This window comes from Salminus brasiliensis, chromosome 22 (genome assembly GCF_030463535.1).
Source record: "Salminus brasiliensis chromosome 22, fSalBra1.hap2, whole genome shotgun sequence".
Classification (NCBI taxonomy): domain Eukaryota; kingdom Metazoa; phylum Chordata; class Actinopteri; order Characiformes; family Bryconidae; genus Salminus; species Salminus brasiliensis.
In genome coordinates, this window is record NC_132899.1 from 6,340,872 (window position 1) to 6,355,485 (window position 14,614).

Here is a 14,614-nt window from a genome sequence, read left to right on the forward strand (position 1 = left end):
CAGTTGGTGATTCTCACAGATGCTGTGGAGAATCTTATATCTCGCTGCAACATTCCACACACGGATTGCACTTCCACAAAATCATTTTCATTACAGTGCCAGTTTATCAACATATATTTACAACCTTTAAAAATCAGTTTATACCTGTGTGCTCAGGTCGAATGGCTTCAAACAGTACAGTTTACATAATAATTCAAATACAGTTGATTTTTTTTGTTTTCCTTATAGTGACATCTTGCAACACTGAATTGTAAGAGCTTCAATATGAAACAGGTTCAGTTCTTAGAGTTGAACCACCTCTAGAGTCAGACCAGACTGACTCTGCTTCTTTTATTATCACCAGTTTGTTTATTTTTATCCAAAAATCCGGAATTGAAACATGAACTGTGGATGGTGTGAGGTCCCCCCCCCCCCCCCATCATTTCCTCAGTCAGATGCAATGGACAGATTGTGTCATTGTGCAGTTTGAGTAGAGGACATACTGTTAGGTGATCCTGTCATTCTGCAAAAAAGGAGAACAGTATATTCACAGCCTGGCAAGTCTTCATCTCATCTTCCTCAGCCTCATTCGATTTTCTTTATCACGCTTCTTCAGGCCGCTGACAAACTGCGAGAACAGGAGTTCCTGGTCTTTCTGCTTTGGGACCTGTTTGAAGCGTGGGTCTCTGCTGTACTTCTCCGAGAACTCTTTGAAAGTTGACCTACGAGACAAAGTGGGGAAATAAATCATGCATGTTCTTACAGACCACTGGAGCCATCCAATTTTTCTTTTCACCAGTAAGAAGATACTCTGTTGTTCATCTATGAATGCATCCCACATCTGTCTATGCCGCTGTTGTGCTTTAATGCAGGTTTGGTTATTGTTGCTTTTGTGGTTCAATCTGAGGAGAGATTTAGTGAGAGGTGTGGGAGTAGTATATAACCAAGTCAGATGAGCTCAGCTCCATCTTCATTCTTAATACTCTAGGAAATGACTACAAGGCAACTATCAGCAACCTGACACCACCAGCAATTCCATCTGTGCTTACTCTGCCAGCCCCGTGCCACTGTGTCCAATCAGAAGCTTAACTGACTGCGTACAGAGCTGACTCAAAAGTCATGCTTTGTCATGTTTGTGTGTTTGAAGAGTGAGGACAAGATGTACTAAGCCTTTCGCTCCGAATTTCAGGCAGACATAGGATGGATTCTGCCCCCAAAAATGTATGTATAAAAAAATGTATGTACAAAATTTGTGCACAATGTGAAAATTTCAGAAGCACAGTAGTAATATATAGTCCAATCCATTACTATTATATACCCAAAGGCTTGTTGCCCCCCTCGGACCAGATTCACAAACGCCTTCCTAAGAAAATTCTTAATATAAAAACTAAAATGTTCATAAGAATGTTCTTATGCAATGCAATTCTCAAAAACAACATTCTCAAATATTCCCTCAACAAAGTCTTAATTACTAAGGATCCCATCATCCATTTAAACTGAACAAATCTCAAATAAGAAAATATTGGTGAATTTCAGAGGAAATTTTTTCTTATGACAGGTTGGTGAATAAGACCCATAATTAGACATCAATTCTAGTAATTCAGCTACTTAAATTGATAGCTGATGGTTGAACTTCTGAACATTTACACTCTAAGACAAGAGAGAGACTAACATTAAGAAAAAAAAGGTTACATTTATTTTTTAAAACATCAAAAGATCTTAGAATTTTTTTTTTCTTAGGTATTCAGGAAAGTTATAAAAAGAATAAGATTTTTGGAAAATTTTATCTGATTTTTTCATTAAGTATTTATTGAAAAAAGAAAAAAAAACATCTTGAGACAAGCGAGATTGTCTCTTTACTTCTGGAAAGGCATTATTCTAGATGTTGGTTGGACCAATACTGTGACTATTGTATTGATTGCATTCAGCCATAAAAATATTTGTGAGCTCAGGTACTTATAATAGATGATCAGTCCTGGATCTTACATAGGATTCTAACTTCTCTCAAACGTATTCAATAGTGCTCTACTGCTCCATGACCCAGTGCAGAATGGCTTTAGACTTCTTTTTCCAATGCTTGGCAATAACAATGGTGACAATAGAAACAACACACTACATTAATAAGAGTCCTTGGGCAAGACTCCTAGCACCTACCTGTGCAACATGACTGTAAGTTACTCTGGATAAAATGGCATGAAGTTGTCCTACAGTGCATTCTGAATTAAGATTCTCCACTGAAAAGAAAATGTAGTCTAGGATTTCAGGAGGTATCTCTCCGCCAGCCTCCCTCTCTCTTGTGTCTTGTATTACTTTCCAGTCATTAGCTCAACATCGCAGAGACATATTCCGTCTGTTTAGTGGAAATTAGTCCACATTCATTCTCATATATGTTTCATTTGGCCAAATCTCAAATTAGCTGCAGCATGTAAATATAAATGTGTCATTACTATGAATGAAACACAAGAAAGTGCATTGTGAAAGCAGCAGCAGGAACTTTGTTCAGCGTGCAAAAAGGAAAACTTCAAACGGCGTCCTAATCCCAGCAGCGGCTGTACCACTTTCATCACTGTTTGAATTGACTCCTTCAGGGAACTCACAAAGGAAACAAGGTTATCATCAAACATACAAACTCAAAGAAGCTTAGACCTGCACCACAGATCACATCAATTATTAACGCGATATGTGAAGAAATAAGTCTCGGGTCATGCGTGTGGGGCCAATATGCCTTCTTTCTGGGAGATGTTTTATTAATACAGCAAGTGAGGCATGGAAATAAGGACTTTGTTGGATGCCACTAGGTAAAGCATGGTGAACAGGAACATACTTGGATGTGATTTTTGACTCCTCCAGCAGTTTCCGGAACTCTTCCTTGCCGTGCTGCAGTTTGCTCTTTCTCTCCTTGTACTCTTCTTTTATCCTGGCTTTGACGAACTGATCAAAAATCTGCGGAGAAGCAGGGAGACAGAAGTCACATCACTTGGAGGCGTCGAGAAATGGATGGGTAGCAAAGCTCGGTAACAAGGTCACTCTGAGTAACATCACTTTGAGCCTGGGGGTGTCAAATTGAGGTCGAGCTGCGTGCAGGGACTCTGAGGTTTGGTTAAGAAAGGCCAAGGTGAGGGTAAGAGCTCCTAGAGGGTCCTACCTGTTTACGTTCCTCTGGACCCAGCAGGAGGTATCGCGGATCAAATACGATTTTGTGTAATTCTTTTTCCCACGTAGAGAAAGCGGACACCTGACGATGAGCAGAAGAGAAAAAAAAAATTCATATACACAAGCAATAACAAAGGCAATAATATCATACACCCAAGTGTCAGCTAAAATCTGTTTACTGTGGTTCAAGTCAAATAAACAGCATGGTGAGAGGAATTAGATAAGAGGATCCTCTTCACCTCAAGGAGATTATTTGAATTGAGTGCTTTCTCTCAGCACGTATTCAAGTCTCCAAAGAATGGTGGCAGTGACCTTCATTTTAACACTGAAACAACTCAACAGAGCTGAATTCTCTCCTCTAGCTCTGTTGGAGTTCATGTAATTGTGTTGGTCTTACTGTGTAAAAATACTAGCGCTCTTAGGCTGCTCACCCCTCTTTCCAGGAGCATATCTCTGAAGTGTGTGATTCGTAGCTCGAGAGGTAGGACCATCTGATTAGGAGTTCTGCATCGCTCTGCGTTGTTCTGATCACTTGCTGCAACATAATCCGTTGGTTCCTCCAATCTTAATAAGAAGAACGAAAGATATGTGTTCAACATCATCATCAACATGTCCTAAAAACAATCCTGTGGGTATTCCAAACTTTAACTGTTACTTCAACCTTGTGGCAAATTGCTCTTTCCCTGGTCGAACATTGAACACGAATGCAGTGCATGTCAGGGCAGCAGGGAGAAAGACATGGCTGTGTCAACTGTTAAACATGGGGGTGGTGGTTTCATGGTTTGAGACTGCTTTGCTGCCTTGGGACCAGGATGGCCTGCCATTTTATTCAGCAAGTAAAAATGATACAGTGGATGTTCCAAACTTCAGCTGTTAGATAGTGTGTGTTAATTCAACACTAGGGATTTGGTGTGTACCGACTGCAGATTAAAAGTTACTCAGTCCACGGATAAACACTGAACAAGAATGTTCATGGCAGGATATCAAGGAGGAAACCACTATTCTCTCAAAGGAATATTGCTGTCCATCATAATTTTGTTCAGACCACATTAATAAGCCAGAATACAGTGGACAGATTAATGCAAAATAGGACATTTTGGTTTAAATGAAAAGTGTTCTGTTTGGCAAAAACCAAACACTGCATTTTAATATAAGGACTTTATTCATGGTATCATGGTTTGGGGATGCTTAACTGCTTTGGGACCGAGATGGCTTCCCATTTTAATCATTAAGTCACTTTCTGCAACACAGTCAACTGGCTCCTTCAATCATAATGGGAATCAAGGAAAAACAAATACATGTGTCCTGTATCCATTCCAAACACATACTTGTGCCCAGCAGTGCTACACAGATATATTTGTTTAACCAAATCCAAAACATGTAACAGCTGTACAGCCCTACTAGACTACACTTTTATAAGATCACACCACAGAAACAAAATTCCTAGTGCTGCTGACTTAACTCTTACATTTGGGTCTAGCTGGATGTAAATGGATGCTGTACGTGTTGCTTCAACATAGCGGGTGTTCATTTAACACTAGGGATTTGGTGTGTACTGTCTGCAGATTAACAGATGGTTAGTCAACATTTAAGCTTCAATAAGAATTTAGTTGAAATGCTTATTGAAATTACTCTGTCCCTGGGCTCCAGCTTTGACTTCACTTCAGGAAAAATAACAGATTGAACATAAGCCGTTCGCAAAAATGAAATAAATAAATACTTACACAAAATGCAAATAAGATCTCCCAGATCTCCTTGGAATGCAAATTCTGGGGACCTGTTGCATGCTCTGGTGTCTAAATACACATCAGGAGCATACTTCAAAAAAGCAACTGTTTCTACTGGAATCTCAGGAAGCTGGCTGGAGGATTTGGTTCACTGAGTGCAGGTTGCAGGTGGCGCATGCATTACTTGTTAGAAGCAACCAGAAGCAATAGACCAGTCGAAGGACATGGAATAGAGATGGATACTGGAATTGGAACGATCAATATTGTGGACATATTATAGATGTTTAGATTAATTATTTTAAATTATTATTAAATTAGTTTAATAAAAAGAGTCATTCAACTTGATAGTAACCTTAAGGCTCAGTGAAAGTCAGACCCAAAGACTCTGATCACAGACCAATGAGAATAAAATTCTAGCTTTTGGCTAGCTTTACTAGGCTAGCTGCTTGCTGCTGACACCATCAAAGTCCAATCATGTCAAAGTGATGTTAGGATACCAAAATAAATAGAGAAATAAACAAAACACAACTTAATAAATGTAATTTTTTAGCCTCATATAAGTTGCACTCACATTTACACTCTGTTCATCGAGTCGCAATAATAAATTATCTGATTGCTGGTTGTCAAATGAGGGAAAATGTCAAGTAATGACAGGGAATGCAATATCCCCTGTCATTTTAATCACCGCAAAATGCATTTGTGATATGATCCCACAAATAATGTATTTTACTCTGTCATAGATGCCAATTTAAAGTTGATCTTAGCTAATTAGTTTGGAGAAGGGCATAATTAGCCCACACTCAGCCCTACAGACTTTTCTGTCAGTATTGAATAATAAGGGACATACTTATTGCGTTTGGATTTGGAGATGTGGTCTTCCTCATCATCGTCATCCTCATCATCTGTTGATGCAGAGTTTGAGCCATCCTCTACAGATAAAACAAGCAAGTATCTTATTATTATCTCTTGTGTTTTCATAGACATTTAAGAAGTTACACAATTTATGATTTTCTGAAGTAAATCTCTGCACAACCGTATAAACGTGGACAACAGAGCCACTAGAAAGTTTGTGGACACTTTACTTTTTTTTGTTTCAAACCTTAAATTAATAAACAAAAACATTAAATGTTTAATACACCATTTGGAAGGCAATCAGGCTAACTTAGCAGAACATAAACTTGGGTCTTCACTATTCCAGGTTTAAGGTATGCCACATCTTGAGGAGCTTCCTGAGAACCTATTCATTCTCATCAGACTGGAAAGGTTTACAAAAGCAATAAAGTGTTTGACTTCCACTAATTTACAGTGAGGCAGTCAATGTGAGCAGGCAGCATGTACCGTCAGCCACCAGCAGGGGGCCCGGCCAGCAAAGTATGAAAGCTGGTGGGGTTGGAGCAAAGAACTCCAAGCCCCAGAATCCCTAGTGGTAATCGACGCTGACCAGACCCACCTGTGTGGCACGGTATAAATAAACCCAGCCAAACACAATTCCACGTCGCACCTTTGTAGAGGGGCGAACGGTAACAGTGGGTTTAAGTTGAAAAGTTAAGTTAAAAGAGAAAAGTAAAAATAATGTGGGAAATCTCAGAATCTCAGTGTAACATCAAAACAGTTACAGGCCTCTCTTGCATTGAGTAATGTCAATGTTCCTAAGTCTACCTCAAGGGCAAAGATAGAACAAGAACAGTCTGAATGGCAGGATAGCAAGAAGGAAGCCACTACTGTCCAGAATGAACACCTGCCTATCCTAATTTTGCTCAAGATGACATATAAGCCAGAGATGTTGGGCTAGTTGGGCTTCCCTAACGGGCCCCATCATTACAGCTCACATTAATCTCACATGGCTCCCATCTAGGCCCCATATGCAGTGTACAACCCAGCTGGGGTCCATGCTTAATCATATCACTGACCCCGGTGGACATCCATATGTGAGGTCAATGTGGAAGCCGAGAACAAACTTTTCTAGCCCCTAACAGCTGGAAACTGTTATGCATGGGAATGGCAGTTTTGGGACCAGGACGGCTTGTCATATTAATGGAGATGATGATCTGGACTATGCCAGCAAAATTCTCTTCAGGAGAATGCACGGAACTCTGTATGTGAGCTGAAATGTAACTCTAAAAGTGGGTCATGCAGAAAGACAATGACCCTAAGCATACAAGTAAGTCTATGAAGACATGGTTACAGCAAGATTTTGAATAGAAAGTCTATGTCAAAGTCAAGACCTCATCCCTAAAAGCAAACTATCCTCACTGAGCTGAAGCACCAATAGTCCAAAATGCCTCCAACCCATTGCAGGATTCATCACCAGTTACTAGAAAAAAAATGATTGAATGAAGTTATTGTTCCTCAAGCAGGTCACACCAGTTATTAAAAGCAACGGTTCATATAGATGTTCTGACAAAGATTCTTAATGTTGGGTAATGTTGTCCAATAAATAAATGCAAAAACTGCATCGGTTGTTTAATTGGCTTCACTTTATCTAGTTTAAAGACCTAAAGGCAGATCTGATCACATTTCATGTCAAATTTGTGTAGAAATACAGAAAATTGTAAGGGTTCACGGATTTCCCAGCAGTACTATTTAATGTTAAAAGAGCATAAATAACTGAAAAAAAAAGGATTAAAATGAACAACAGTTCCTATCAGTGATCTATTATTTATTGTGCCTTGGTTCCAAAAGCCATTGAATTATAATGCTACACTAATCTTAATCATTAGAGTATTCAGAACAATAGTTTGCATCATAGTGATTTTGGAAAGCTCAACTGTTTAATATTTTTTTTTATTTAAAAAAAAATGTTGTATTGAAGTATTAATACAATCTCTGCATCAACACAACTGTCAGAGGTGTTAAATAAGTCAGATTAAACTGAATGTTATGGGAACTGAGATCAAGTACGAAACCATTCATTCATTTGCAAGGATATGGTTCTGTCTAAAAGAAGCAGGGCCTAATTCACTACACCTGTTTTGTTTGAAAAGCTCAAACATCAATAGCTAATCGTCTGACGGCTGCAATAAAGCTAAATCAATAAAGATGAACAAGCTTCAGGGAAATCTAGTCAGCCGGGTAATAACTTTCAGACGGGATCCAAACTAATTCAATATTTGCGGAGGCAGTCGCATCAGATTAGCCTTTATTAGCTAATCCATGAGAACACCAGGTCAATAGTTTTGGGTATTGTTCTGTTGCATAAGCATCATTATGATTATGCAGGGATTACCCTGATAGCTCAAGTTCATCAAACTGATAACTGAAATGTGACTAGATGGTAAAACCTGGCACCAATTGTGCTTAACAGCCCCCTCAAGTGATACATTCACATGCTTCCTTGCTTGTTTCTGCAGAGAAGCAAGCTAATTTGTCTATCAATGAATAACATCCACATTTTTACTGTGTATTTTATTGTGTGTGACAGTTTATAGAGTCTGATACACTGCTGACAAGCTCTGGAATACCAAGCCAAGTAACGTATCTCAGTAAAACTACAGTATACTAATTTCTGAAGGCCTTTAGACAAGTACCGTAACAGTGCCAAAACAGGAAACCTTACCCAGAGAGTCCTTTTTGCGTTTATGTGGAGGGTCTTCGATGATTTTATTGAGGTCTCCTCTGTCTTTTAGGTCCACTGGTTTCTCCCACACAGACAGCTGCATGGTGGGGTTGAAGAAGAACACTCTGTCATCTCCTGTCCAAACCACACACCTGCAGATACAAAGAGAGATAGGTAGACGCACACTTTATCACACACATCCACACCTGCTGCAGCCTGAGAGAGAAGGGAGGCCGATGTGCATGCGGAAACACACCCAACCACACACTGCTGAGGGCAAACTGGCAGAAGGACGTTATGCTTCAACACTCACACTCAGTAGAATTAAAAATATGACTTTTTGAATGAAGGTTGGGCCGATTTTATTAGCCATGGCTAAAGCATTAATGCTGTACAAGGCAGAGGAACCTATTTTAAAAGATGTTTGATTGTGTTGAAAGTTAAAGTTTGCATATTGTACTAATTTCCCAATTAATTTACAAACAAGGTAATAACACTTGATCAAAAATGTAATAAAACATAATAATGTAATAATACAATTTCACCAATAGTGTATCATCATATTACTTTATTTTTATTTGATCTTCATGTTAAACATTTATGGACACATTATTACATTATTGGGTTTTATTATGTTTTCAAGTTGATCACAATACCTTTTTACAATTTAAAATAGTTTGAACCATGCTGAATAAACCCAGTTGAACTGAAGTTATTTTTATATGTAAAGTAAATTAACCACTTTTATAGTGTACATTACTGGGGAAAAATAATTAAATTATGTTTATCATTTTTCATATTTTGATTGTATCTAAATATCATTTCATTATAGTTTGTTTCATGTATAGTGTTTTTATAAAATCATATTATACCATAGGGTTTTATTACAGTACTTTATAATTATTACATAATTTATTCATCATTCATTATACATTTTTCCTGTCTACTCTATTACATTACTGAAGATGCAATATATTTTCAATTTGATCATTTATAATGTCTTAACAAATGTTTAATTTCTGGGATTATTACTTTAAGACATTAAGTTGTACAAGCATGTATAAGTATGATAATCATGTTTTATATTATAATAGTATAATCATATTATTATAATCCACAATTCATCCATAATTATTGTCTGAATTCATAAATGTTCTCAGAAAATTAACCCTAGTTATTCCAGAATATAGCAGTAATGGGAGGTCAGTTAATTAGTTACTGGCTTGATGTGTTAATTAACAGTCACTGGCTTGATATGGCTTTAAAAGTTTGATTCAATTATAATAAATACCTACAATGCTGCGCAAAAGATTGATGCATTATACAAACATTACATATCAGCTGTAAAGTTTCTATTGCATCTAGCATCTAGTTATTGTTTTATAAAGTAGTTCTGAGAAGCCATTTTCTTATCAGTTACTGGCTTTATAATGCTTTTTAAAGGCAGTACAATGACCTATCAATTTAGTGTGCTCATCACAGCTACAGAAAGTTCTAAACCTGCTCATTTGTGGCCTTATAACTATTATACTTTAACCTTTTGGAAACAATACTTGTATAAATTGGCTGAATAATGTCAGGATCCTTGCAATGTAACTCGGATGAACAGTATGCTACTGATAGATTGGGTTTAAAATCTAAAACAGTGACCATTAACCTTCCTTATGGGGATATTCCTTTTTGCTGACTTCAGGTACAATTTAAAGCTACAACCCCCGTAAAATCTCCAGGGGTAAGTCCAGCAGCATGTTAAAAAAGACCTTTGGTATTTATTTTAAAAGCAAAGTATGTCAGAAGTGTATTCCTACATCTGTTGCTACAGAATGTAACCTAAATGTAAATGTAATGATGTAACTAGAGGTGTAGTGAGTTATGCAGTTATATTCCAATATTAGAAATGAATCTAGGCCTATAGGAGTTAAAGGCCCTCTGGACTAGATGGTGCAGGTGTGAGCAGTAAGAAGGTTGGAGACTATATATCTAAAACATTTCCTTTGAGACACCCCTACGATCCCTCATAGTCAAAGTAATGCATTCACATGTCATTCTGAACCCAGTATGCCTCTATTGTGATTCAGATGTTGCTTGGCCAATAGGGGAATCATGTATTCCTCAGGAGTCCACAAAGTAATATGATTTGACTTCAAGCCAAGCATGACAAACAAATTCTGACATTTCATTTTGACTCACATCACCAGATCTGAGCAGCCTTCTAAACGGAGGCACGCCGGCTTTTAGATATTAAACCATCTTTCAATAAAGCCCCCACTTTCTTTATATGCCATTATTCATATCACAAACAGATGGCAGATGGTGGACCAATACCCCATTTGTCCTTCCTGTAACTTTGTTAAGAGAATTCCACTTATTTTTTTATTTTTTTTTACCCTCAACCATCTCGCCACCTAAAACGTCCCTGCAAAACAACAGCTTAAGGAGCTGGCTCACGACCCAAGCATGCTCTGCACCCTAAATTGCCTTGAGGCTTTGTGCTATATGAGCAATGCAGGAACTAGATAAACACACGGCAGCTCAAGTGAGAGTCTCTCTGATCCACTGTCATCCACAACATGTTTATTGTAAAGCCCTTTTCGAGTGAATGCAGCTCCACGAGTCAACAAAAGCTGACAGAGATAAACCATTACGCCCGCTGTGGCACAAAAAAAAAAAAAAAACACAGTGTGTGGAGGGAGAAAGGAACAGTGTTGGTGCTGCTCTGCCAGGCAAAGATGGCGGGCTTGCATAACAACGGCATTGTTCTTGTGCAGGGCTGAGATCGGGAAGAATTCACTGAGCTATGAGCCTGCTGCTTTTTTTGCTTTGCGAATGTATTTCAGTGCTTTGCCAATGCAAATATGCTAACAAGAAAAGCACAGCTCGTGATATAAGTTAAAATGATGAATTTATGACCTGTATGTATTACAAGGAGTGACATAAACACAGTATAGGGTGATTCCTCCATTTATGTAAATGTTATCTATGTTATAAATACTTCATTATAAAATACTTCTGTATGAAATGCTTCTGTATATGTGTGTATATATATATATATATATATATATATATATATATATATGGTGGGTGTGGCGCAACAGATAACACCACTACCTGCCAGTGAGCTACCACACCATGTGGGAGACTGGGGTTCGATTCCCGGTCTGGGTGACCATGCTGCGCTACACCAATAAGAGTCCTTGGGCAAGACTCCTAACACTACATTGGCCCACCTCTGTAATATGAGTAACCTTGTAAGTCGCTCTGGATAAGAGCGTCTGCTAAATGCCGTAAATGTAAATATATATACATATATAAATTTTTTATTATATACAGAAGTATTTTAAAATGAAGGATTTATTACATAGATAACATTTACATAAATCACCCTATACCGTATATTCACCACCAAAATATGTACCTATGTGCTACTTTGGCCTTGTTCTGAACTCAAAAAAAGCTCAAATAAAATGATAAATACTGATCAATACTAGCTGTGGAGTAGTGTTCGACACTTTTTCAGTCAATATGGTTGTTAGACATCAGTAGAGAGCTCTAGAGAATACAGAACAACAGCAAAGGATGAAAAAGTAAGTAAAGCTTTTGGACTGACCTGAATTTCCTCATTCTTTCACTCAGAAAATGAATATAAAATAATTTAATTCTACTCCGTCTAGCAGAATTCTCACTCCTTCTTCTCCGTCTAGCTCCGTCTTGGTCATAGTTATGTCCTTCATTTAAAGCTAATTGCAAATTTGCTCATTTTATTTGTTAAGATAGTGAAAAAAAAGGCCCCAATCGACCCTTTCCACATCTCTAAACTCTCACTAAGATCTAAATGGATGCAGGTGATCCTGGTCCTGGTGTTCTAGTTGAGTTATTGATATCTGTTAGTTACTTAGGGCTTTGTGCATGTGCCTTTTTTTAATATTTGATGTGTTTTCCATGATAATTCTGTTTTCCTTGGATGGATCCTTGGTATACAATCTTAACTTTGCTTGAGTGTGACAAAACTGTACATCACAAATCTAATTAAATAAAATAAAAAAGGATTTCTAATCACCTCAACTTTCTCTTTAACCTCTGATAGAGCGATTATCCAAATATACTGCCTATACTTCAGCTGGGAGCCTTTTCTTATTTATTACTTATTATTAAGGCAAGCTTTGCCAACCGACATTCATGTCTGCAGCTGTCACTTTGCCGAGAGCAACGTCAGGGCGATTCATGCTCAGAGGTGGTGCTGTACCCTGTTCCACCCTGTACCCAGTGTAGGACTGAATCATATGTGCGTGTTTTGTACTGTTGTATAGAGATTTGTAAATGAAAAAATTGAAATGCCATTTTATGGTTTCTAAAGATGCCAATCTAATTGAGGCTATTAATTAAGGCTATTGATGATGATGATACTGAAGTTCATGCTTGATATAACCATGAATATTAAAAAGTAATAAGCAAATAAATTGCCATGTTTTAAAAATGCCTGGGAGGCTAACTGGATGTGATTGTACCTGCTTAGTCCCTATTTCCTGTTAACGGCACTGCAGGGGTCCAGTAAAGAATCAGTGATTGGTGTGGATTTTCTAAAGCATGACAAAGTTTTCTGCTCTGCTTACTGTCAATCAAAGGATTATGCAATACACTGAATTAATAAATGGTTGGTTACCATGGTGATCCTGGAACAGGAGTCGATGCGACTGGACGATTGTCTTTGGGTGAGCTGTCGATGTCCATGCTGACCTTAAATTGCTCCTCCTAGGTATTAAACACCCCCCCCCACGCACACACACACACACACACACACACACACACAGGTGAAATATTCAAATAATAAACGTATGAATCTTAATGCTACACTCACATGTTGCCAGTAAAAGAAACATTCTGAGCCTGCATAGTGACAGCGTTATGGTGATGATTCTGACTGTGTACTAGGCATTGGCGTAGTTAGTTCATATTTTGTCCTAAAAAATCATATTAAATGCACACTGTGTGTATTAAATGTATCTAGTTGTGTGCCTTCGCTTAACTGTTTATTTCCTTGTCCATTAACTGGTTCAGAAAAAACAACCCAGCAGAGAAAATGTCATTTCTGCTGCCCTGAATAACATGGAATACCTATCTTGCCACCGATCCTCTACTGCCATAATGCAAACACAGCCCAAAATGAATTTTTTGGCTGCTGACACGGAAAACTAAAAATGAAAGTATTCAGTATTTAGGAGAACAGAACCTTTAAAACAGTAAAGGTCCAACATTTCCAGCACTGTTCATCTTCTCTGTAACCCATATATGTTATATATTACATATTATTTATAAGACATATTTCTTTTCAAATAAATAAAAAAAACTATAAAAAAAAACAAAGGCTTGAGCGATACCATAGAATATCCATTTCTGTAAAAGAAGCAGGAGTGTGACGAATCTCTAAACTCTAAAGAACTTTACACCCAGCATAGGCTCTTTAAATCTTCAAAAAGTTCTCTCTCTTTCACAAACATTGTTCTTTAGGGAACCAAAAGTGGTTCTTCTGTGGCATTAGTTTTTGTATCTGTTTGTTTAGTTTCATCTTCTGTATCTTTTCTCTCATTTGCCACTTGGTTGACACTCTAATCCGCTGGAAGGCGAATGTACTGTCAGGAGTCTTCCCCAAAGACCCTTACTGGTGTACTGTGGTGGGCTTGCCTGGCCGTGGAATTATAAACCCTAGTCTGCCAGGGGGGAAGGCAGCGTTATTATCCAGTACTCTACACTCTTAACCCCTTAAACGGCCTATGGTCCACAGGGTGTTAGGCCAAAAGTGTTAGTACAAACGTCTATTACATTTAACATTTACATTTAATGCATTTAGTAGATGCTCTTCTCCAGAACGACTTACAAAAGTGCTTTGCTATTTGCCCAAGAAAAACCTCAGCTAGTTAGAATAGACTAATAGTTCAAAGACACCTCTAAGCTTTAGACATTACTAAACACAAGACAATAAGGTGACCAGTCTGCATTTGAAGACATCAAGCGACTCTGCCGTTCGGACACCCAGGGGAAGCTCATTCCACCACTTTGATGCAGGACAGAAAAAAGCCTGGACGCTCGTCTTCCATGGATTTTGAGGGATGGTGGGTCGAGCCGAGCCGTATTTGAAGTGTGGATCGGCTTTTGACCAATGCCATCAAGTATGGAGGGGCTGGTCCATTCTTAGCTTTGTAGG

General features: G+C 38.1%; 1 protein-coding gene across 1 annotated transcript in view; it reads right to left on the reverse strand.

Moving 5' to 3' along the window:
- Positions 1 to 381: 381 nt before the first annotated feature.
- The window catches only part of tcerg1l (transcription elongation regulator 1 like), a 161,744-nt gene continuing 147,511 nt past the window's right edge, over positions 382 to 14,614 (reverse strand). Inside the window, exons 8-14 of the mRNA XM_072667953.1 lie at positions 13,076 to 13,164; positions 8,416 to 8,567; positions 5,707 to 5,788; positions 3,564 to 3,696; positions 3,125 to 3,214; positions 2,804 to 2,922; positions 382 to 701 (exon numbers count right to left, since the gene is read on the reverse strand). Coding sequence (XP_072524054.1) covers positions 545 to 701; positions 2,804 to 2,922; positions 3,125 to 3,214; positions 3,564 to 3,696; positions 5,707 to 5,788; positions 8,416 to 8,567; positions 13,076 to 13,164 — 822 coding nt within the window. The 3' untranslated portion in view covers positions 382 to 544. The remainder of the gene's footprint in view (positions 702 to 2,803; positions 2,923 to 3,124; positions 3,215 to 3,563; positions 3,697 to 5,706; positions 5,789 to 8,415; positions 8,568 to 13,075; positions 13,165 to 14,614) is intronic.